General features: G+C 43.7%; 2 protein-coding genes across 12 annotated transcripts in view; both read left to right on the plus strand.

Moving 5' to 3' along the window:
• LOC124226196 (zinc finger protein 84-like) overlaps positions 1–20,330 on the plus strand; it is a 37,715-nt gene extending 17,385 nt beyond the window's left edge. Inside the window, exons 4-6 of one of the 5 annotated variants that reach the window (XM_046639132.1) lie at positions 14,978–15,157; positions 17,620–17,660; positions 19,953–20,330. In XM_046639132.1, the coding sequence (XP_046495088.1) occupies positions 14,978–15,157; positions 17,620–17,621 (182 nt within the window). In that variant the 3' untranslated portion in view covers positions 17,622–17,660; positions 19,953–20,330. Of the gene's footprint in view, positions 1–9,903; positions 11,735–14,977; positions 15,158–17,619; positions 17,661–17,967; positions 18,103–19,952 lie in introns of those variants that run through there. The other 4 variants (XM_046639131.1, XM_046639130.1, XM_046639129.1 and 1 more) reach the window with 4 other exon arrangements.
• Positions 20,331–22,902: 2,572 nt separating this feature from the next.
• The window catches only part of CHFR (checkpoint with forkhead and ring finger domains), a 29,180-nt gene continuing 27,835 nt past the window's right edge, over positions 22,903–24,247 (plus strand). For 5 of the 7 annotated variants that reach the window (XM_046639100.1, XM_046639102.1, XM_046639103.1 and 2 more), the window contains exons 1-2: positions 22,903–23,132; positions 23,313–23,456. In XM_046639100.1, coding sequence (XP_046495056.1) covers positions 22,903–23,132; positions 23,313–23,456 — 374 coding nt within the window. Of the gene's footprint in view, positions 23,133–23,160; positions 23,457–24,247 lie in introns of those variants that run through there. The other 2 variants (XM_046639105.1, XM_046639104.1) reach the window with 2 other exon arrangements.

Here is a 24,247-nt window from a genome sequence, read left to right on the forward strand (position 1 = left end):
AAGGAGCAGCCCACCAGTATATGCACAGCATGGCTGGGTCGTACGCATTGTGCTAAGTGAGAGAAGCTGTGCTCAAAATGCTCCATTTATGTGACATCCTGGAAACGGCTTTAATTACAGAGAGGGAGATCAGTGATAGCCAGGGGTTGGAGGTGAGGAAGGAAAGTGGCTTCAAAGGGGCAGCAGGAGAGGGTTTGGGGAGAATTTTGGGGGGATGAGGGAAGCGTTTGTATCTTGATTGTGGTGACAATCACATGACTATGCATTTGTCAATACTCGTAGCACTTCACGTCAACTGGAGTGAATTTGCTATATGCATATTTAAGATAAATAAAAGTAAACTTTTAAAAATCTGCCTGGTCATTTTTATAGTCTCCTGTTGCTTATTTATCTTTGTGATTTCCTAATTGATTTATTTAAATCATCATTTTATAGCCTGTATCTGATCATTCTAATGTCTGATATCTTTTGCGCCTAAATCAGTTGCTTTTCATTGGATGACCTTTTCCCTCATAATGGCTTGTTTCCTTGTGGGTTTGGTGATCTTGGTGAACCATTATTTGTTTACTTTAATCTGTAGGCATCTTGGGTGAATCAATTGGAGGACGTTTTCCTCCAGAGACAATTTTTGTTGATTCTGCTGAAGTCTGGGGGGCTGCCCCCCTGCGAGCCCTCTGGCCCGTCTCCACATCCTGGCCGGATGTGTGGTCTGGGGTTCAGCTCCTCTACCTCAGCAGTGTCTCCAGGCCCAGGTTCTGTTCTCAAACCTGCTGTCATTTCTATGTAGGGAAAGTGCCTTTTCCACCTGCTCGCGCTTTACCCAGCTCCACAGTGTCAGAGGAGCCTCCTGCCAACCACAAGACTCATTTCCCATAAGCCACTGTCATGAACATGATTTTTACTTGTCCAAAATTTTCTAAAGTTTTTCTGTAAAAATAACAACTACGTGATAACTGTGAGAAAAGCCTGGAGGTTTTTTAAAGCAGTAAATTGAGGAAAAAGCTCCTGAGAGCCACTTATACTTGTTATAAAGATGTAAGAATGGATAGTGTGAGCATCGCTAGGAAATACATGCAGATACATCAGACTAAACAGCTTCTGCACAGCAAAGGAAGCCATCAACAAAACGAAAAGACAACCCACTGACTGGGAGAAAATATTTGCAAATCATATATCCAACAAGGGGCTAATTTCCAAAATATGTGAAGAACTCGTACAACTCAACAACAAAAAAAATGAACAACCCGATCAAAAAATGGGCAGAGGATATGAACACACATTTTTCCAAAGACGGTATACAGATGGCTGTCAGGCACATGAAAAGATGTTCAGCATCACTAATTATCAGGAAAATCCAAATCAAAATGCAAATACAATGAAATATCACCTCATACCCATCAGAATGGCTGTAATTAACAAGGCAGGAAATAAATATTGGAGATGGTGGGGAGAAAAGGGAACCCTCATACACTGCTGATGGGAATGCAAACAGGTGCAGCCACTGTGGAAAACAGTATGGAGATTCCTCAAAAAACTAAAAATAGAAATACCATATGATCCAACTGTCCCACTACTGAGTATTTATCCAAAGAACTTGAAATCAACAATACAAAGAGACTTATGCAGCCCTATGTTCATTGCAGCATTATTCACAGTAGCCAAGACATGGAAGCAACTCAAGTGCCCATCAACTAATGATTGGATAAAGAAGATGGTATATATACACAATGGAATACTACTCAGCCATAAAAAGACAAAATTGTGCCATTTTCGACAACATGGATGGATTTTGAGGGAATTATTCTAAGTGGAATAAGACAGAGAAAGACAAATACCATATGATTTCACTCACATTTGGAAGATAAACAAACACATAGATAAGGAGAACAGATTAGTGGTTACCAGAGGAGTAGGGGGCAGGGGAGGGTGAAAGGGGTAAAGGGGCACATGTGTCTGGTGATGGATAAAAACTGGACTATTGGTGGTGAACACGATGCAGTCTATACAGAAACTGAAATATAATGTACATCTGAAACTTACACAGTGTTATAAGCCAATATGACCTCAATAATATTTTAAAAGATACATGCAGATAAAACATTTATATGATTTTTTCTTATGCTGAAGGTGGGGAATGAATAAATTTGTGGATCAGTGACATTAGTCCAAATTGTTAACCATTAGGAAATTATTTGAGTACTTTCTCACATATGACAACAAACTGATTCCAAAAGGATTTGAATTTTAATATATATATAATCTTATAAAGCCAGTCACAAAAAATATAGATGAATATTTTTACAATCTTGAGTGGAAAGGCCTAAGAATGACACAAAAGGCAAAAATTCTAAATGAAATACTATCAGATTTTACTGTAAACACTTCTGATTTCTGAATTACAAGTTAAAAGGCAAATGATTAGTTATAAAATATGTTTCTCATGCATATATGACAGGGTTAATACTATATGTGTGTATATGCGTATGTGTCTTATAAATCAATACAAAGTGAATTGCCCAATAAAAATGGTCTGAAGATTGACTCAGCTAATAAGAGGACCTGTTTGTCCTTCTTTTCTTCCTACACTTTGGAATTAGTGTCTGGCACTCAAGGAGCCATCCTGAACTATAAGTTGACCATGAGATGAAAGCCACTAACTAGGGTGGTGGAAATGTAGGGGAATGTCTGATGATTTCATGGGGCCGGCACACCAGCCTGCCTATGGACTTCTTTTCATGAGAAAGAAATTTCCATATTGTTTAGATCACCTTTTTCCCCCTGGTATATACTACCAAGCCTAAACCAATGGATAAAATATAGTAAGATTTCTAATGAAAAAAATGGCGGTTGCCTTCTTCATCTTTCTCTCTCCTGTGTCTATTGCTCTGTAGTGTATGTGCGTGTGTGTGTGTGTGTATCCTCCTTTCCAGAGGAGTATAAATTAGTACAACCAGTTTGGAAAATTATTTGGCAATATTTAGTGAAATGTAACATATGCTTTTCCAAAGAGACAGCAATCGTACTCCCAGCAGAAATGCATACATGTGCTGACCAAAATACTTAGACAAAAATGTTCATGGCAACACTGTTAGTGGTAGCCAAAACTTGCAATGACTCAGATATCCACCAGCAGTAAAATGGAGGAATAAATAGATGAAAATTCACAGCTGCAAATACAACTATGTGCACAAGACGGATGAATCTAATAAACGTAACGCTGAGGAAAGAGACCGTACCCAAAAGAGGACACATGTATAATTCCACTCATAACAAGTTTGAAAACAGGCCAAACTAGTCCGCTCAGGATAGTGATTACTGTTAGGAGAGGCGCTTGAGTCTGGAATGGGGTCAAGGGGTGGTGGCGGTGCTGGTTACATGGATGTGTTCAGTGTAGGCGTCCATGCTCTGTACCCAATGTGCACTTTTCTGCACTTGTACTTCAGTAAAAGTTCTTCAAATAATGAGTGAAATAAAGGCATCTTCAGACAAAATGATCAAAATAGGTCATTACCTCAAAGCCCCAATAAAGGACAACAAAAGCTTGTAGTTCATGAAGCAATTAATTGAATCCAAAAGAAAGAGTATGCCACCCCAAAATATGCCTCTATGGGGTATTGATTATTTTAGGTTGATTATATTTAAGAAATAGAAGACTCAGGAAGCTTTTCTTTTACCTCCCCCTTAACTGCGTAAAAGAATTTAGATAAATGCCTGTAGTAGGAACAGCTATCGCCAGAGATACCTACACAGAATATGGGCTGAGTGTAGTGCGGGAGACTGCGCAGGGCCTGGAGAGCAGAGTCCTCTCCGTGAACCATTGTCTCTGCAAAGCATGCAAACATTTGTTTACCAAACATTTGCTTTTCCATCTCCATGGGCATTGCCTTCCTCCCCTTTGAAGTCCCAAACACCACCCCCAACATCCTCTTCTGTCTTTAGCTGAAGATGGTATTTAAGGAGATGACTTCAGCCATTTGGGGGAGTAACTTGGTTTTCCTGGGTCTCTTCCATGAATCCATGTTGTTAAACTTTGTTTTCTCCTGTTAGCCTGTCTCAAGTCGATTTAATTCGTAGACCAGCCAGAAGAACCTAGAAGGGTACAGGAATAGTTCTTCCTCCCAAACACAGGCAAAGGCATTGTCTTCTGCTCAGCATCTTGCGCCTGCCCTCACCTCCCCACAGCTCCCGTGGAGACTCCGGCAGATGAAGGGTCAGCACAAAGTGTGGAGGCAGATGAGGCAGGGGAAGCATTTCCACCTTGGCTCACTGGTCTCAGGCGTCTGGCCCCAGCTCTGGCTTTGCAGGCTCTGCATGTGCCCCTCAGCCGCAGCACTCCGCTCGGAACCTGTGCTTACTTCCACTCACCTGCCCATCGCTCCCCCTGGTCGCCCCTGCTTTTTGGGTTGGATGCCATGGGGCAGAGGAAACTCGCTGTCTCATGAGCAAGGATGCAAAGTTTGAGGAATATCCATGATTTTCCTGGTTGGGCCTTTCTGGGTGCATTTTCCTGTAACATTATAAGAGGTGTTTCCCCACTACAATTATATTCCATTGTGATGACAAATTTTTCAGGTAACCTCAACATTACTTATAGTATTTGAAAGGAAAAATATGTTCTAGGTGGCAAGAAACTTTTACTGTACATGGTGCTTAAATATGGTTCTGCCTGAATGATGTTATCCTGTAATTAAGGATGTCTTCTGGGGATGATTGGGGTTTCGCCCTCTCCAGAAGATGTTAGCTGACACATCTGCTGTTGCTGTGCATTTTATGTAGCAGACCCACAAGCTTTAGTCTGGAAAGGATCCACCCACTTTGGGTAGGTTTTTTTTTTTTTAGGAAGATTAGCCCTGAGGTAACATCTGCCAATCCTCCTCTTTTTGCTGAGGAAGACTGGCCCTGAGTTAACATCTATGCCCATCTTCCTTCACTTTATATGTGGGACACCTACCACAGCATGGCTTGATAAGCGGTGCCATGTCCGCACCCGGGATCCGAACCAGCAAACTCCGGGCCGCCAAAGCAGAACCCACGAACTTAACTGCTGCACCACCAGGCCGGCCCCTGGGTAGGTTTTGATGCCCACTGTAATTTTTAATTTTGAACTCTGAATCCTTTTTTACACATTTGTGTATATCAATGAAGCAAATAAACATGCTGTATAAGTCAATAAGAGTTTCTTTGATGAAGCAAGTAAATTTAAGACAAAAGCTCCTTTATTTTCCTGGATTATATCCTCACCAGAGAAGTAAAAGTACTGAGTAATCATTACTGACCTCCGTATACTTTCTGTGAGATAACGTCAGAACACTTGAAGGTGGTAGCCAAGTCCTGGTGACAGCACTGAAAGTGTGTGTGGTCTGTTGGAACTGAGGAGATTAGAATGTCAAGAATTAGGCTTTGGTAAGAGTTTTATTACTGAACCAGGTTCGTTTTGGCTGCTGCACAATTAAACCCATCGCCAAGATGAGGAGTTTGCAGAGAGAAAGGGTTTAATCACAAGGCAGTAAAGCCAGGAGGCAGGAGGCTTAATCTCAGATCTGTCTCCCAGAAATGGGGACTCAGGGGTATTTATGGGGTGGGGACAAGGTGATCTAAAGTGTGGAGGTGTAACGTTCGTCTCTGAACCCGGTGCCAATGCAAATAATAAGGACAGAGTCTTGGGTAAAAAGGAAAAACAACTTTACTTTCTTGCCAGGCAGAGGGAGCAAAGCAATGGCTACTGCCTTAAGAATTGCTAGCTCCTGGTTAAGAAATGGGTGAAGGGTTTTAAAGGTTTGCAAGGAATGTGGGCAGGGCAAAGCCTGTGGCCTTGCTGGCCTGCATTTTCCCACCAGCCTTCGGCTGCTTGCAGGGAGCAGGGAGAGGATGGATTCCGCAGGTGGCTGGCCTTGGCTGCCTGTCTCCCTGGTGGGTGGTGGATTCTGGTGCCAGGAAGCTAAGGAGTTGGGCTCTGGGAAGCTTCAGTTTCCTAATATTCTCTGGACATCAGCTTCTCTGTGATAAACTTCAAGGACCTGTGATTAGCCAAAACGTTCGTGTGAGTGCAAGGCCATCTGGGCCTTAACAATTTGTAACTTCTACTCACTTGTAAAGCTCAGGGAGTCAAAGGTTAAAGAAACAGATATTTACATGTGAGCATAACTAAAACAGCAGGGGAAGGGGTGAGTGCTTTGGGGCTCAGTGTAGGGGAACCAATATCAGAGCTGGTGTTAATCAAGAGCCGGTAACAGAGACAGATGATTGGAGGTGAGGAGAGATGAGGTAATTGATGATTTGCGCAAGCGTAGTCAGACTGCATACCTCTTCATGGGACCCATGTTCACAAATGGGGCATTAGCATGATCTGAGGGTGGAGTTTTTACCCTCTTTACATCAAAAGGTCACTTTTCAAGCATTTGCGTGGGCTGGTTGATAGGTTGGTGGTTTCAACCGGCCTGAACTGGACAAAGGGTCCTAATTCCTGAAAAACAGCTCAAACCCCCATTACCATGATGACCCAGGTGCCAGGGAGATGTTATCTGTAGGAACCTAGTGGGAGTCAGATAGCATATTGCCCAAGCTCCTGACGGGGTTCAAGGCAGGCAACCCCAAGACGTGCCATCCTGGCATGCAGATTATTTCCAGCTGAAGACGATAAAGGCTAAGAAAGAACATTTGACCTTCCCCCAAACTGCCTGAAAGAATTTAACATAGAAGGCCTGTTCCAGGAAGGAGCTAATGCCACAAGATAACGTGCTATACTATAAGGTAAAGTATGTGGAATAGAAAGGCACCAAGAAGCCCATTTTTCGCCCAGCAAAAACTTGTTTAACAAACATTTGTGGGGCTAGCCAGGTGGCACAGTGGTTAAGTTCACATGCTCCACTTCAGCAGCCAGGGGTCCATGGGTTCAGATCCTGGGCATGGACCCACACCACTCACCAGCCGTGCTGTGGCGGCAACTCACATATAAAGTAGAGGAAGATTGGCACAGATGTCTGCTCAGGGCCAATCTTCCTCACCAAAAAAACCCAAACATTTTCATTTTCATTTTCATTTTCATGTATATTGTCTTCCTCCCCTCTGAAATCCCAAACCACTACCCCCAACATCCTCCTTTGTCTTTAGCTGAAGATGGTATTTAAGGTGGCAGCTTCTGCCATTCTGGCGAGTTACTCAGCTTCCCTGGGTTTCTCCCATGTATACATGTTATTAAACTCTGTTTGATTTTCTCCCACTAACCTGCCTTTTGAATTATTTGACCAGCCGTAAGAAGGTTAGGGAAAAGGGCGGGCCAGGGTGGGGTGGGGGTGTGGAATTCTCCCTCTTCCCCTACACAGCACAGTCAACAACGGGCAGGTGAACAACTAAAAGCTATAATCAGTAATTGCAGAAAAACTGTAGTCACTACTGTTACTGGCACATTGGCTTCTTATTGTCCCCCAGGATGGAAATCAAGAGAGACAACAAACAGAAGTAGAAAAGTAAAAGTTGATTAGCTTGTGCACAACACAGGGACAAGGGAGCCAGTGTGGAAAGGAGAGGAGCAGGTGACCGGCTCGTTAGGGAGCAGGGTTGTGGGGCTTTTGTTAGGCAAGGGCTGGGGAGGAGGGCCTTGTCACAGCATGGAGAGGTGGCGCTGTGCCTGCACCTGCACTGTCACATAGCATGCTAGTACATGTGACGGATGTATCATTAGCATGCTAGCTCCCCACCCCTGGGTGGATGTTTACTATGCTGATGGGGCTAGGGTCACCTTCAGGGGACTCCTGGGTACTAGGGCGCATGCGTGAGCGGGGGAAAGCCCTGAACTGTGGAATGTGGATCTTGGTGGCGTCTATCTGATTCTCCTAGCTTGCTGATCGGTTAGCGGCCTTATCTTGTTAGGCTGGGGGCCTTACAGATGGCCCTGTCTCATAGGCTGGTTCCTGTCTCACTAGCTACCTAATCGTCAATGGCCAGCTGTTTACTCGTTTCAGGTTCACTACTGACTGTTGCCAGAGTTGCCTCTGAGCTTCTTTTATACATCGGGGGAATTTTGTACATTGGGTAAGTTTAGCCCTACAATTTTTCATGCTGTCAACAACAGTTAAGAGTGGGAGTCTAAGAATCTGTACTTTCTTCAGAAAAATTATCTGATATTTCAGGTGTTAATACCGCAATGGATTATTATTTTTAAGAGCCTAGAAAATATTTTTTTACCCCACAACAGTAGGTAATTTTCACATCACATGGCACTGTGCTTGGAGAAATGTGGAACAGAGATGACTGGTGAAATTTCTAGCTAAGTTGAGCAGCCTGACCTTCTTAAGGGAGAAGGGAGAATTTTGCTTTTTTTCTTCCTTTCTTTCTTTTTTGTATCAGCTTCCTGGGGCACAGAGCTGGGCTGAGGCTAGTCTCATAGTCACATTGTGGTTCTCGTCACTGTTTTACGGAGAAACAGGTTAAATAACCGGTCTCAGTTTACCCATGTAGGAAGTGGGAGAACTGGGATTTGAGAAGAGAGAATTTTCAGAGTGAACTTTGGATTTTTTCCTCCATCATTAAGAAAAACCATTGATTTGAGCTTTTTGACCTGAGAGGTTTCCCCTTGTCATCCAGTATCTACCTCGTTCTCTTGTAAGCAGGAAAGAGGTGGTTGACACAAAATATTTATGCTTTCAAGGATTTTGTTCATTCTTCATTTGTTTTGTTTTGTTTTTTTAAAGATTGGCCCTGAGTTAACATCTGTGGCCAATCTTATTTTTTTTTCGTTTTTCTTTTTCTTCTCCCCAAAACCCCCCAGTACATAGTTGTATATTCTAGTTATAGGTCCTTCTGGTTGTGCTATGTGGGACGCTGCCTCAGCATGGCCTGATGAACGGTGCTAGGTCTGCGTCCAGGATCCCCACCAGCGAAACCCTGGACCACCAAAGTGGAGCAGGCGAGCTTAACCGCTTGCCACAGGGCTGGCCCCATTTTTCATTTCTTTTTTTGTTTTTGTTTTTTTGAGGAAGATTAGCCCTGAGCTAACATCTGCTGCCAATCCTCCTCTTTTTTGCTGAGGAAGACTGGCCCTGAGCTAACATCCATGCTCATCTTCCTCTACTTTATATGTGGGACACCTGCCACAGCATGACTTTAATACAGGTCAAGCCTGTCCCAGGGAGAGGCCCAAGCTGTCCTGCCCTACGTACTGATCTGTATCATCCTCTGGGAAGTATAGGATGTCCTGACCTGATTCGACCTGGTTAAACCTGATTTGTATCCAAAGTTATAGGACCACCTGCGAACCAGACCCCACCTGTACTGATACCATTTTAACAACTTTTTTACATGATCTTTCCTTTGTCCTGTAAAGAAATCACTCACATACCTATGTCTTGTAAATTTAGCCCTACCCTCAACCCATGTTTGAGGGCAGCTCTACACCACCCATGGGTCCTGTCCCAATGTTTGCAGCTCTTCACCACGCACAGGTCCTGTCCCTGTGCTGCAGCTCTTCACTGCCCGCAACTCCTGCCCCTATGCTTCCCTGGGTCCTGTCCCCATGCTACTCCATGCTATTCTCTGAATAAAGGAGCACTACCACCAGACCTTGAGAGTCCAAGAAATCTTTCTTTCAACTCCTCAGCTCACTGAGCCCGCATCAGCTGGGTGAGCGGTGCGTATGTCCTGCACCCAGGATCCGAACTGGTAAACCCCAGGCCACTGAAGTGGAATGTGCGAACTTAACCGCTGCGCCACTGGGCTGGCCCCCCCATTCCTCATTTCATTATGCACCTGAATTTTCTTCTAGGCCCCCAGTGGAGCAACTCTTTTTATCTGAATATTGTGGCTAGCTATAGAATATGTTTTGTTGATACTTTTTCTTTTTCTTTGTGTATTGCATAGGGTTTCCGTTGAAATACTGAAACACATGTTTTTTTTTCCTACATGCAGATGTTGGAAGAAGAAAAATCTACAGAGAACTTAAAATGTGTTATTTCAATGAATGCCTCAAAAATTTCTGAGGTGAAGCTGCCTACATTTGTTGCAGGATTTTCATTATATACCTTAGCTTTGTTAAAGAGTAAATATTTCATACCTCAGAAGTTTAAAATGATAGATGTCTACTTGCAATGGTGTAACCTTTTTTTTCCTTTTTTTGGAAATTAGTTAATTAATGGGAATGTTTTGCTTTCGGTTCCAATTGCCCTTAATGAAGCTCAAGTTACTGGAGCAACGATGAGGCCAGCAGAACCTCAGATGTAGAAGAAAGATGCTTAGCTTGAGATCAAGAAGAAACATGGAACAACTGTTATTGTCGGAGAGTTTGCAGTTCTTTTAGGAGTCAATGACAAGGGAAAAGCCCACTGCAGGCAGCGAAGGGGGAGCATCCTGCCCCAGAGTAAACGCAAGGTGGGAGGGGGGACTTGCCTTGGTGCAAAAAGGCAGAGACTCCCTTTTCTTTCAGAGTATTTACTTTAGAAAATTTGTAATTGTAAATTCTTTGTCTCTTTGAAATGTATGTAAGTCTTTTTTAAAAGCTAAATAAGCCTCTTGCCAGCTTTAGGACCCAGGAACGTGTTTCTCAAGGACCTGGGAACGTTACATCACTGAAATGGGATCACGGGGAAGAGTCCCTGACAATGCTCTCACCTCCCAGGTCTCTGTGGCAGCGAGGAGCCTGACACTGGGAGCTGCAAGTCTGGGGAATGTGGGAGAGAAATTAGGAGGCAGAGCAGACAGAAGCGCCCACCTAAATGGCCCCCTCCCAACTGGATGCCGTGTGCTCCTAATGGTTTTATCCCTAGCATCAAGAAAAGGACCTGGCTTGTAGTCTTGTATCCTGTGTACCAGATAAGAGTTGAGGTCACTGTCCTCAGATTAGATAGGAACTGTTTACTTCTCTTCCCACTTGAACTTGGGTATGGTTTTTAAGGGCTGTTCAATGCCTGCATCCTTCATTGTTTGTGCCTGCCACTTCCCCGAGCCGGCCTGGTGGGAGATGCTGGGACATGTGTGATGAGGACCCCTGAGGGGGCCCACAGGGCTGCTCCCCATCTCAGCATGGGGCTGGGGCCCCTCTGCTGAACCCCGACTCGGGAGTGATGCTTCCTCACCATCACCCACACAGGCTCCTTTGACACCACAGTGTTTGGTTGTTCCTGGCTTCTTGCCACAGGTTGGGAGATCTGGGATCCGGAGGGGCTGCTCCTGATAATTGCTCCTCTTAGAACAGACTGAATGCTGAAGGTCTTGGGGTCTACAAGGGAAGTCCAACTTACTTCACTTGCTTTGTTTTCTCACCTGGACACAGGTGTCAGGTGGAAAGCCCAGGGCATGAAGGAGTTTCAGGAGACTGGTTGATGGAAGGTGCTTAGGGGACATGTGGAAATTTACACTTGGGAAACCTGAACTGTGCTGGTCCTCACGGCCTCACATGCCCCACATTTGTTCCTTTTCCCTGTTAATTTCCTACTGGCTTATTTAATTCAAAGCTGTAAACTGCTCCTGTGCCTTATCCTCAGTCCCTCTCCCCTAATCCTGGTCTCTGTCTCCCTGGCTTAGGGAGGTGGGGCAGGGTCTTGATCAGGACCTGAAACCGGCTCAACTCAAGGTTGGCATAAGAGAAGCCATATTGCAGAAAAGACACCATGTCGTAGCTTTGAATGACCTCTGACTGACTAACCCAGCTGGATTTGCACCCTCCAGGAGATCCACCTGCTCTGTAGAATTTATGACCCCTGCTAGTGCATATACCTCCCAGCTGCGATAAGACGATAACTTCATTCTTTTGAGTTCCTTAGGAATGTGATGACCCCCAAACAGAGAGTCTATGCTGATAGCCATCATCAATGACAACTGAAAGATCTAGTGTGGCAACTCCCAGTCTGTAGCACCACAGGGTCAATGTTCCTACCCCCACCCCTATAACCCACTGGCCTGTATAACTGCTTTAAGATTCTGTGCCCCCTTAAGATGGTTCTTTTGGATGTTAGTCAGCCATCTTCCCTCTTGCTAGTAAGCTGTAATAAAATGCCTTTTCTCTGCCGCCATCTTGCCTCTTGACAATTGGCTTTTGTCTTGCTGAGAGTAGATCATGCCCTTTTGTGCAGTAACAGACCTACATCTCAAAGAATTGAGCGTCACAAAGAGGGTGCCATCATTTGATTATATTTGCCTTTGGATAATGGCCAGATCCTTTGAGTTCTTCTCAGTGTGTGTCTGGTGAGCTAGCCTCTTTTAAGGTCATCTAGTGTGGCACTGACCTTGCTTTCATTGACTCCTATAGTGTGCTCTCTCAGGATTCCTAAATTAAATATTCAGTTACATACACTGAGCTATTATTTGAATGAATTGTGAGTAGAGTTTTAAGAGTAACAGTATATAAATGTGGTATATATATATAATATATATATATACAATGGAATATTATTCAGTCATAAAAAGGAATGTAATCTTGCCATTTGTGAAAATATGGATGGAACTTGAGGACATTATGCTAAGTGAAATAAGTCAGATAGAGAAAGACAAATACTGCATGATCTCACTTATATGTGGAATCTAAAAAAGTTGAACTCATAGAACCAGAGAGTAGAGTAGTGGTTGCCAGGGACTGGGAGATGGAAGAAAAGAGGAGATGTTGTTCAAAGGGTACAAATTTTCAATTATAAAATGAATAAATTCTGGGGATCTAATGTACAGCATGGTGACGACAGCTAATAATACTGTATTGCATACTTGAAATCTGCTAAGAGAGTAGATCTTAAGTGTTCTCACCACACACAAAAATGGTAAAAATGTGAAGTGATGGATATGTTAATTAACTTGACTGTGGTAATCATTTCACAATGTACAGTCATGTATTACATAACAACAGGGATGCGTACTTAGAAATGTGACCTTGGGTGATTTCGTTGTTGTGTGAACATCATAGAGTGCACTTACACAAACCTAGATGATATAGCCTACTACACACCAAGGCTGTGTGGTACTAATCTTATGGGACCACCATTGCATATGTGTTCCATTGATGACCAAAACGTTATTATGCAGCGCATGACTGTATATGTATATTAAATCATCGTTTTGTATCCTAAAAAAAGAATATGTCCTAATAGTTTAAAATTCAAACAATACAGAAAAGTATTGGTCAGACAACAAAAAAACTTCCCAACATCCTGCACAAAGGGGGCACCACAGATGATATTCTGTAGATACTCATTTAATCTGATTGCATTTCATATGATATATTACCCATGTTGTATTTATCATAAACTATTTAATTTTCTTCTTAAAATTTTTGCTTACATCTCTGTGCACCTTTTCCCTTTTCATCCTTGGTAGTCACTTTTAGCAGCCTGATCTTATTCTGCCACATCAGTTTCTGGCCTTATACAATAAAACATAAATAAATATACACATATAATTTTTTCATTTTTTATTCTAAGATGGTGCATAGATATATATATATATATTGTGTGTGTTGATTCTCTAACCTGAGAACTCATGAAAATCCTGCGGTGATCTTTTTATTTTTTTAAGATTGGCTCTGAGGTAACATTGTTGCCAATCTTCCTCTTTTTTTTTTTCCACCTCCTCAAAGCCCCAGTACGTAGTTGTATATCCTAGTTGTAGGTCATTCTAGTTCTTCTATGTGGGACGCTGCCACAGCATGAGTTGACCAGGGGTGTGTAGGTCCACGGCCAGGATCCAAACTGGTGAACCCTGAGCCACCCAAGTGGAGCGTGTGAGCTTAACCCTTACGCCACGGGGGTGGCCCCTTGCCAAGTCACCTTGTTTAGCTCTCTCATCCTTTTTAATAGAACAATAATATTCTGAGAACTGAATGAATCACATTCCCATATTCTCAGAAACTTGTAGATTTTCCAGTTTTTGCTACTACAAGCAGCTGCTATAAAAATGAGTAATTTCCTTCATATACCTGTACCTGATAGTGCTCTTATTTCTAGGAGGTGCATTTCCAGTTGTGGAATATGTTTGTCAAAAGGAATTCAAGCAACAATTAGAAGGACACACAGCTAAAATATACAACTACGTACTGAAGGGATTTGGGGAAAAAAAGCAGAAAAAAAAGAAAGAAGATTGGCAACAGTTGTTAGCTGAGGTGCCACTCTTTAAAAAAAAAAAAGGAATTTGAGTAGAAGTATTCAGATTATTTTCCACAGGTCTGTGTAATTCACATTGTCATTTAAATGTGTGCAATGACCTTTCCTCCCAATTCTTGTCATTATTAGATATTATCTCCCTTGTTGATTTTTCTCATTCTATTAAACAGGAAATGATATTTAAATGCTATTTCAATTATTTTACTGTACATTTACTGATGAAATTAGGTGCTTCCTCTCTTCCCAGGATTGTCTCACATCCTTTATTTTTGCATCACAAAGAGAGAATTTTTAGAACCTCAAGGGAGAGACACCAGCCAAATGATTTTTCCTGAACTTTTATTCCCTATACAATGCAGTCTGACACAGTGGCTGGAAGTCCAAATTCAAGGTGTCAGCAGGGCCATGCTCCTTCCAAAAGCACTTCCACGTTCCTTGAAGTGTTATTCACAGTAGCCAAGACATGGAAGTGTCCATGGACAGATGAATGGATAAAGAAAATGTGGTATATACATACAATGAATGTTATTCAGCCTTTAAAAAGAAAGAAATTCTGCCACTGGTGACAACACATTCAAGATTACACCAGGTTGGTTGCAAAAAACCCCACAAAATATACTTTATATGCACTGTTATATGCATTAGATGTACCACTGCATTAAGTCATACGATTGATATAAAATGGACTCCTCTATAAGAAGCATACAGTATGGAGGTGTCATGAGCATAGGATGGTCAAATTTCATTTCTCATGTAGTAAACACTTGAACTAAATCCAAACACCATTAACAAGGTCCCAATCAATGAATGCTATTATTGGTTATAACAATGGATTTATTAAGGTCATCTAGTAATTACTATGGCCCACACAGACCTGTCTCAGCGCCTTCATATCCCCCCAGGTCCAGGGGAAGAAGGATGTTTGATGGAGTGTTCCCTGCGGGTACTCACCTGGCTGATTGGAAGTCTCCCCTGCGGAACAGAACTCACGCCCCAGCAGCAGACAGACTTCCCTCCCGAGGGGCTCTCCCAGTTCAGTCTTCAATACACACAGCTTGTTCAAGTCATCTATTTCTCCCTGTGTGAGTTTTGGTAGATTTTGTCTTTCAAGGAATTGGTCTATTTCATCTGGGTCACCAAATTTGTAGGTATAGAGTTGTTCATGATATGCTTTTATTATCCTTGTGGTATCCATGGGATCAATAGTGATGGCTCCTCTTTCTTTTCTGATATCAGCAATTTCCACCCTCTCTTTTTTTTTCTTAGATAGCCTGTTTAGAGATTTATCTGGTTTTTTTTTGTCTTTTCAAAGCACGAGTTGTTGGTTCCATTGATTTTCTCAATTGTTTTCCTGTTTTCAATTTCACTGATTTCTGCTCTAATGTTTATTATTTCTTTCCTTCTGCTTTCTTTGTGTTTAATGTGCTTTTCATTTTCTAGTTACCTAAGGTGAAATCTTAGATTAGTGATTTTAGGTCTTTCTTCTTTTCTAATATATTCATTCAATGCTATAATTTCCCTCTAAGCACTGCTTTCGCTGCATCTCACATATTTGATAAGTTGTGTTTTCAATTTCATTTAGTTTGAAATATTTTAAAATTTCTCTTGAGAGAGTTCTTCTTTGACCATCGTGTTATTTAGAAGTGTGTTGTTTAGTTTCCAAGTGTTTGGGAATTTTCCAGCTATCTGTTGATTTCTAGTTTAATTCCAGTGTGGTCTGAGAGCATACTCTGTATCATTTTCTTTAAAAAATGTGTTCAGGGGCTGGCTCTGTGGCTGAGTGGTTAAGTTTGCACACTCCACTTCAGTGGCCCAGGTTCTCACCAGTTTGGATCCTGGGCACGGACATGGCACAGCTCATTCTGCCATGTAGAGGTGGTGTCCCACATGACACAACTAGAAGGACCCACAACTAAAATATGTAACTATGTACTGGGGGGATTTGGGGAGAAAAAGCAAAAAAAAAAAGAGAAGATTGGCAACAGTTGTTAGCTCAGGTGCTAATCTTAAAAAAAAATGTGTTTGAGTGTGTTTTGTTCATAATGTGGTCTGTCTTGGTGAATGTTCTACATAAGCTGGAGAAGAATGTGTTTTCTGCTCTTTTTGGATGAAGTGGTTTATAAATGTCTATTATATCCAGCTGCTTGGTGGTGCTATTAAGCTCAACCATGTCCTTACTAGATCTGTCAGTTACAATACAGAGTGTTGAAATCTCCAAATATAATAGAGGATTAGTCAATTTCTCCTTGAAGTTCTCTCCATTTTTCCCTCACCTGTTTGATGCTGTGTTGTTGGTGCATATTCGTTAAGGAGTCTTATGCCTTCTTGGAGGATCTTCCCTTTATCATCATGCAGTGCTTCTCATTATCCCTGATAATTTTCCTTGCTCTGAAGTCTGCTTTGTCTGAAATTAATACAGCTGCTCCCAGTTTCTTTTGATTAGTGTTAGCATAGTATAGCTTTCTCCATTCATTTAGTTTTACTGTATCTATGTGTTTATATTAAAAGAGGGTTTCTTGTGGACAACATATAGTTAGGTCTGGTTTTTTGCTTTTTTTACCTGCATGGAGAGTCTGTCTTATAATCGGTATATGTAGACCATTGACATTCAGAGTGATTATTGATAGAGTTAGATTAATATTGACCATATTTGTTCCTGCTTTCTATTCATTGCTTTTGTTGTTTCTTTTTAAAAATCTTATTCTCTTTTTCTACCTTTTTTTGGTTTTAATAGAGCGTTTTATATGATTGTATTTTCTCTCCTTTCTTAGCATGTCAATTATACTTTTTTTTTTTTTAACTTTCTGCAGTGGGTGCATAGAGTTTGCAAAATACATTTACAACTAACCCATTTTCTTTCTTTCTTTTGTTTTTTTTTTGTTTTTTTTTTTTTGAGGAGGATTAGCCCTGAGCCAACATCTGCTGCTAATCCTCCTCTTTTTGCTGAGGAAGACTGGCCCTGAGCTAACATTCATGCCCATCTTCCTCTACTTTATATGTGGGATGCCTACCACAGCACGGCTTGCACCCCAGGCCGCCAAAACAGAATGTGCTCACTTAACGGCTGCGCCACCGGGCAGGCCTCCCTAAGTTCATTGTCAAATAACACTATACTGCTTCATGGGTGACACAAGAATCTCAGAGTATATCCCCAGTTCCTTCTCCCCGGCCCTTCTAACAGCTATAATTGCTGATGACATTGTTCCTATTATTTTGAACAAACTGTTATCTCTTAGATCAATTAAGAGTAGAAGAATAAAAGTTTTTGTTTTACCTTCATCTTTTGCTTCTCTGACACTCTTTCTCTCTTTATGTAGATCTGAGATTGTGACCTTTATAATTTTCCTTCTCTCTGAAGAGCTTCTTTCAACATTTCTTGCAAGGCAGGCCAACAAAGTCAATTTTTGTTTTTCTGAAAAGGTCTTTATTTCTCCTCCACTTTTGAAGGATAATCTTGCAGGATACAGAATTCTAGTTTGGTGGGTGTTTTCTTTCAACACTTTAAATATTACATTCTACTCTCTTCTTCTTTGTATGGTTTCAGAGGAGAAATCGAATGGAATTCTTATCCTTAATCCTCAAAAGGTAAAGTGTTTTTTCCTCTGACTTCTTTCAGGATTATCTCTTGTCTTTGAGCTTCTGTGTAGATGATATACCTTGGTGTAGGTTTTTGTGGTTCTTATCCTGCTTGGTATTGAGATTCCTGCATCTGTGATTTGGTGTCATTATTTTGGGAAATTCTCAGGCATTATTATTTCAAATATTTCTTCTCTCCTTCCTTTCTGTCTTTCTCCTCCTGTTGGTATTCATTTTACATGTGTGTTACACGTTTTGTAATTGTACCTCAGTTCTTTGATATTCTGTGTAATTTTAAAAAAATTTCTCTTTGCAGGTCAGTTTAGAAGTTTCTGTGGGCACATCCTCCAGCTCACTGGTCCTCTCCTTGGCGTGTCCAGTCTATTGATGAGCCTATCAAAAGCATTCTTCATTTCTGTTAATGTTTTTTACCTCTAGAATTTCATTTTGATTTTTTCTTGGAATTTCCATTTCTCTGTCCATATTACCCATTTGTTATTACATGTTGTCCACTTTTTCCATTAGAGCCCTTAACATATTAATCATAGTTATTTTAAATTCTTGATAATTCCCAAATCTCTGCCATATCTGAGTCTGATTCTGATGCTTGCTCTGTCTCTTCCAACCGTGTTTTTGTCTTTTAGTACTCTTTGTAGTTGTTTTTATTTTTCCCCTAAGGAAGATTTACCCTGAGCTAACATCCACTGCCAATCCTCCTCTTTTTTGCGTGTGAGCTGCTGCCACAGCATGGCCACTGACAGATGAGTCGTGTAGATCTGCCCGTGGGAACTGAACCCAGGTGATTGAAGTGGAGTGTGCTGAACTTAACCACTAGGCAACCAGGGCTGGCCTTCCTTGTAGTTTTTTTATTGAAAGTGCAACATGATGTATTAGGTAAAAGGAATTGAGGTAAATAGGCCTTTAGAGTGAGATTTTATGTGTATCTGGCCAAGAGTCACACTGCTCATTGTTTGCCGTAGGTGCAGGTGATAGAGGCTAAGATTTCCTCTCTGGTGTCCTTGTCTTTGTCCCCCGTTGTCTTGGGTTTCCCTGGAGACCCCTTCTTGAGTAAAGTCTGAGCTGTGCAGTTCTTTCAGCCACCGCCCCTTTTTACACAGGGCTCTACTGGTGTGTCCTTAGTGTAGGGGGCTGGGGAAGCATTCTACAGACTTAGGGTTAGGTCTCAGCATACACTGAGCTTGTGTCCCTGGGCTGTGACCTTCACAGGTGCTTCTCAGGTTGTTTGGTTCTTTGCTGCCCCACCTTGGGTGAGACAGGAAGGCGGAGGAGGCTGGAGTTGGGTTCATCTCTCCCCAGCATCACGCTCCCACAAAAGCCAGTAGGTTAGGTTCTGGTAGGGAGTTTCCCTGGAGGGCAGAATGCTCCAGGTGTTTTCAGAATGGTTACTTTTCCCCACTCCCTGCCAGAAGTACAGGGTGATTTGTGTTTGATCTACACCCTAAAAACCTAGCCTGGTTGCTGGTGGTGAAACTCAACAAATTGTAGGAAGTCCTCTAATGCTGGGCCCCCCTGAAGTTTTTAGCTTTCAAGTTTGTCCACATGGAGCCTCCAGCAATTTACCAATCCAGTTTACATTTTAATGTCCTGGTACTGGCTCCAGCAGTGGCTTCTGCTCCAGTAAGCTGTGATTCCCTCTATTTGCCTGTTTCTACAATTTGGGGGGCTGGTATTTGCCCTGTGACCTCAGTTATCTGATGAATCTAAGAAGAGTTGTTGATTTCCAGTTTCTTCAGCTTTTTTCTCGTTGTGAGGCTGGGAGTGATACTTCCAAGCTACTTACATGTTGGACTGGAATCTGGAAGTCAGATTTGGTTTGGTTTTTCTAGGCTGTGGGTGGGCATGACAAATTTGGCAGCAGGCCAGATTGTCAGCTGCAGCTGTTGAATCAGCGTGCAGTGCTGGACAGAGGGGGGCAAAGAGTGTGTTAGCTGTCCCATTTACCTCACCCTGCTCTGAATTGCCACAATTGTTGCTTACTCTTCACTGCTACAGAATCAGTATGTCTTATCTCAGGAGTTTTACCTTCATCTTTTCAACAATTAATCCAAATTCACACCCAGACTTTTCATCTGGAAGTTGTGGATTGTGACAAAAGTGTTTTTACAAAAATTTCAGAGACTCACGATATCTCCCACTTTGGTCTGTGTGGGCCACTGTAGGGGAAATCAGCAAGCAGTATACTTAACCAAGTGATTATCAGTCTTGTGATTCAAGACTGTGTCACCCCAACAAGAAAATTCAGGTGAATGAACCAGAATTGACTTTATTTCCATCCCTTAGGATTCTTTTTGGACAGCCATCTGGACAGCCACCTGGAGGAGATTACAATCAGGCTGGTCTGTTGTTGCTCGTGGGTGAAACACAGAAGCATCATGCCCAGGAATGGTCAGAGTGGAAACCTAAAGTGTTAAAATATGTCTATATAATCTCACATATCTTCCTACCACTCTTTCTTGAACATTGTCCAGGAAACATACAAGAGATGATCCCTATTTGGGGACAACAGAGTTTACTAACTGTGTGGTAGGCAGAATAGTGACCTCCAAATATGTCCACTTCCTATTCTCTGGAACCTATGAATAAGTTGCTTTATATGGCAAAAGTGATTTTTCATATGTTACTAAATTATGAATCTTTAGATAGAAAAATTACCCTGGATTATCCAGGTGGGCACAATTTAATTACAAGGGTCTTTATAAGTGAAAGATGTAGGCACAAGAGTTGGAAACAGAGATATAGCATGGTGAGAAAGACTGAACCCGCCACTGCTGCCTTTGCAGAAAGAGGAAGAAGCCATGAGCTAAACAATGCTGGAAAAGACAAGGAAGCAGGTTCTCCCCTAGAATCTTCAGAAGGAACGCATTCTGCCAACACCTGAATTTTAGCCCAGTGAGAATCATTTTGAACTTCTGACCTCCAGAACTATTCGATAACAAGTTTGTGTTAAGCCACTAACTTTGTGGCAATTAGTTACAGCAGTAATGGGAAATTAATACAGTAACCAAACAACCCAACTCAGGTGAGTAGAACAGGAAACGATGAGGGATCTTGGCAGATCCCTGGAATACCCTGACTATAAGTCATTATTAAATGGACTTGGTAACAAAAGATGCACCCCTGTGAGATGGCAGATGGTCCAGACAGTCGAAAACGTGAAAGAGTTTAGTTTAATTTCAAGGACCAAATCAATGTGTGCAGAGTTGGCTGATCAGATGAAATAACAATACTCTATCCTGAAAAAGTGTCAAGAGTGGTGAGGCATCACTGGTAGCCCTGAGAAGGCATCAAAGGGCTGATATAGTCAGTTTTCCAGCAGCAGGGAGGTCAATGCCCCGAGAAATGTGTCATCCATTAATACGAAACCAATGAGCCAACTTTTGGCAGGAGTCACAAGTCTCCTCCAATGGAACAAGGTATAAGGTTTGCCATCTGGCAAGGTACTTGCTAGCTTCTATGTCAGGGACATAGAATCCTTTACTTTTGCCAGTTTGTGACAGAGGATACAGTGGAATTTCCAGTGTGATGATTGTTGCAGGTGGCAGTTGGTGATCTGGGAGGGGTAGGCTTGATAGCTTAGTTCTATTTGCTTTCGTCAAAGAACCACGGCATCTATATGACTGACCTGGACAGTCTGACAGGCAGCCACAAATTGTTTTTATATTCTGTAGCCCCAAAGAGTAATGTCTTTAATCTGTCAGAGTATTTTTCAAAGTGACAGAACAGAGAGCTAGACCACTGGCAACAATTCAAGGGTCAAAAAATCAAGGTATTGGCCAGAGCTGTGAGAATGGCCATCAGTTCTGTCCAGAGTAGAGCGACTATGTCTGTTTTTATGTCTGCACAGTTGGAGAACCACTGCAACCGGTTGGACACCAAAACCAAACCGTGAGTGAATCAAGCCTAGACTTTAGGGGAATGTAGGTGAATCAAGGGCCCTGTTGAGCCAGTGGATTTGCTTCAGGTGATGGGGAGGGACAGAGAGGATAAGGTTTCAACCAGGGAGTAGTTGCCAATTCTTCATGTAAATCTGAGATGTTGCTGGGGCTGAACCAGCTGTGTTCTTGAATATACTATTTCCATCTGACCAAAAAGGCCTGATTAGCCAGGCACATATCGTCTCCAACACCCAGAGTCCAACTAGGTGCTATGACTTGGTTTTTTTCCCTCTAAACCAAACTTCTTCAGAGCAATCTTAAATTCTGGTCTTTCCTATGTCCTGAATCTGAGATGGCCAGGAGAGATGCACTTTACCAAGGCTAAGTTGCCAGGCGTCTTAGGCCTGAGCTCGCTCACTGTCCAGGTGGTACAGAAGCCTCCCACCCAAGAAGCCTGGGGCTGCTCCTTTGGGTCAGCTTCAGTGAACGGTGTGCCTCGTGTGGACTGAGACAGGCCCTGGTTCAGAGAGCAAGCACAGAGACCTCAGTCCCCCACAAAATAATACTGAGTAACAGTCAGGGATAGAAGGTTCACATTTTTTTTTATTTAGAGAAAAACACAGTAGTAAGTGAACAAGGTAAAAATAACAAATGGTGTAAAATTTAAACTACACAAGGAAAATATAGTGAAAGACGTCTCCCTCCCTCCCTTGACTTCTAGACTCTCTTCCCAAGGCACCCACTGGCAGGTCCTATCTTTTCAGGAAAGTTTGAATATGCTTGTTCTTTTTACACCACGGGCGTCCACTTCCCATTTTCAGAAGCCCCTTCCGGAGCCCTGCCAGCGCCGACGCCTGCCCGCCCTCTGACCGCAGCCGCCGCGGGCTGGCCGCCCGTGTCCAGCCACGTTCGCCTCCACGCCGGCAGGGACCACCCGGGGCCTCCCTCTCCGGAGCGCAGCGGGAATGCCGCTGGGTTCCAGCCGAGTCGAAGGAGGCGTGCGTTCCACGTGGAGGCACGGCACACGCCCGGAGGTGTCCGCCTCGCGCTCCGGCCGCCGACGGCCGGGCTGCCCTCACTCGCCAGAGCTCTGCAGGGCGTCCTCAAACTTTCCGATCTTCGCCCCCCGACCTGTGGAAATCCGAATGTTTCGATGTGCATTTTATCTCGTCTATGTAAAGCAGACCGTCGCTTCGCAAAACGAAGCGCCATCTGCACTTGCAACGCGGCTTTGAGCATTTGTCTCGGTGCCCAACCTCCCAATTACTCGGTCCCCTTTGCCCCGACTTAACGTGGCGCCGCCAGCAGCTACTTCCGAGATCCGCTAAGACGAAGTCTCCCGACCAGCACCAAAGATGGCGTCTAGACCGCATCCTCCCCTCTGCGCACGCTCCGCTAGCCCCCACATTCCCCTCTCCATGGTCGTTCCCGGTTCCGCTCTAGCCGCCGCGCTCGGTGGGCGCCACCGCCAGCCAATCGCAGGGCGCGGACGCCGCTGGCCCCGCCCCGCGGATCAGCTGAGGGATCCGCAATGTCTGTTGACAGCGGCGACGCAGCCGGTTCCGGGTTCGGCGCGGGGCGGGGGGTAAGCGGACGGCGCGGGCTGCGGGACGGCGGGCGGGACCCGGGAGGCCTGAGGCGTGCGGCCCGGCCCGCGGCGGCGTGGCGTGGGCGCCGAGGCCGGAGGGCCGCGGGGCGGGGGGAGGCGGGCCCAGCGTCTCCCTCTGCAGTCCCGAGTCTCACAGATGTTTCCGGGTTTCGTCAGATGTGAATCTGATGGAGCGGCCGGCGGAGGGCGAGCAGCCGCCGCAGCAGCAGCCGTGGGGAAGGCTCCTCCGCCTGGGCGCCGAGGAGGGCGAGCCGCACGTCCTCCTGAGGAAACGCGAGTGGACCATCGGGCGGAGGAGAGGTGCGGGGCGGGACTGGGCCGAGGGCTGGGGGCGGGGATTGGGGGACGTGGGGGGGGGCACGGGGGCCGGGGGCCCGGGGGGGGGGGCCCTGGGCCCTGGGGACGGGGGCTGGGCGAGACAGGGCCCACCAGGCTGTGGGAGGCCCCTGGGCAGGGCGCGCTGTGCTATCCAGTTTTTCCAGTGGAGTGGGCTGTCCTGTAAGAGCTGCCATTTATTCACTTATGGGTTTGCCCGGTCAGTTCTGAGTGCTTCGTGCAAATTATTTAATCCTCATTACAACTTTCTGCAGTAGGTGCATTTTTTCCCCAGAATGCAATCTTTTTAAGTTCATTACTACATAGAGCATCTTTTTTGATCTTGATGGAATGAAATTAGAAATCAGTTACAAGGAACACTGGAAAATTCACAGATATGTGGAAATTAAGTAACACACTTAAACAACCAATAGGTCAAAGAAGACGTCACAAGGGAAATTAGAAAATACCTTCAGATAAATGAAAATATAATGTACCCAAACTTATGGGATGCAGCTAAAGCAGTGCTCGGATGGAAATTTATAGCTGTAGATGGCTACGTTAAAAACATCTCAAGTCTCAGCTCTTAGAGTAGAGCTGCTCAAATGTTTGTTGATTTAGTGAATCTGGGAAACTAAAGACTGGAACAAAGTCACACAGCTAGTGAGAAACGTGCCCTCACTCTCACACTTACTGCTCTAAATTCCTGAACAGCCATCTGGTACTTTGGCCTCTCTTGGAGCCTTCCTGCAGGGAGAAAAGTGCACTGGTCAGGC

This window comes from Equus quagga, chromosome 15 (assembly GCF_021613505.1).
Source record: "Equus quagga isolate Etosha38 chromosome 15, UCLA_HA_Equagga_1.0, whole genome shotgun sequence".
Taxonomy (NCBI): Eukaryota; Metazoa; Chordata; class Mammalia; order Perissodactyla; family Equidae; genus Equus; species Equus quagga.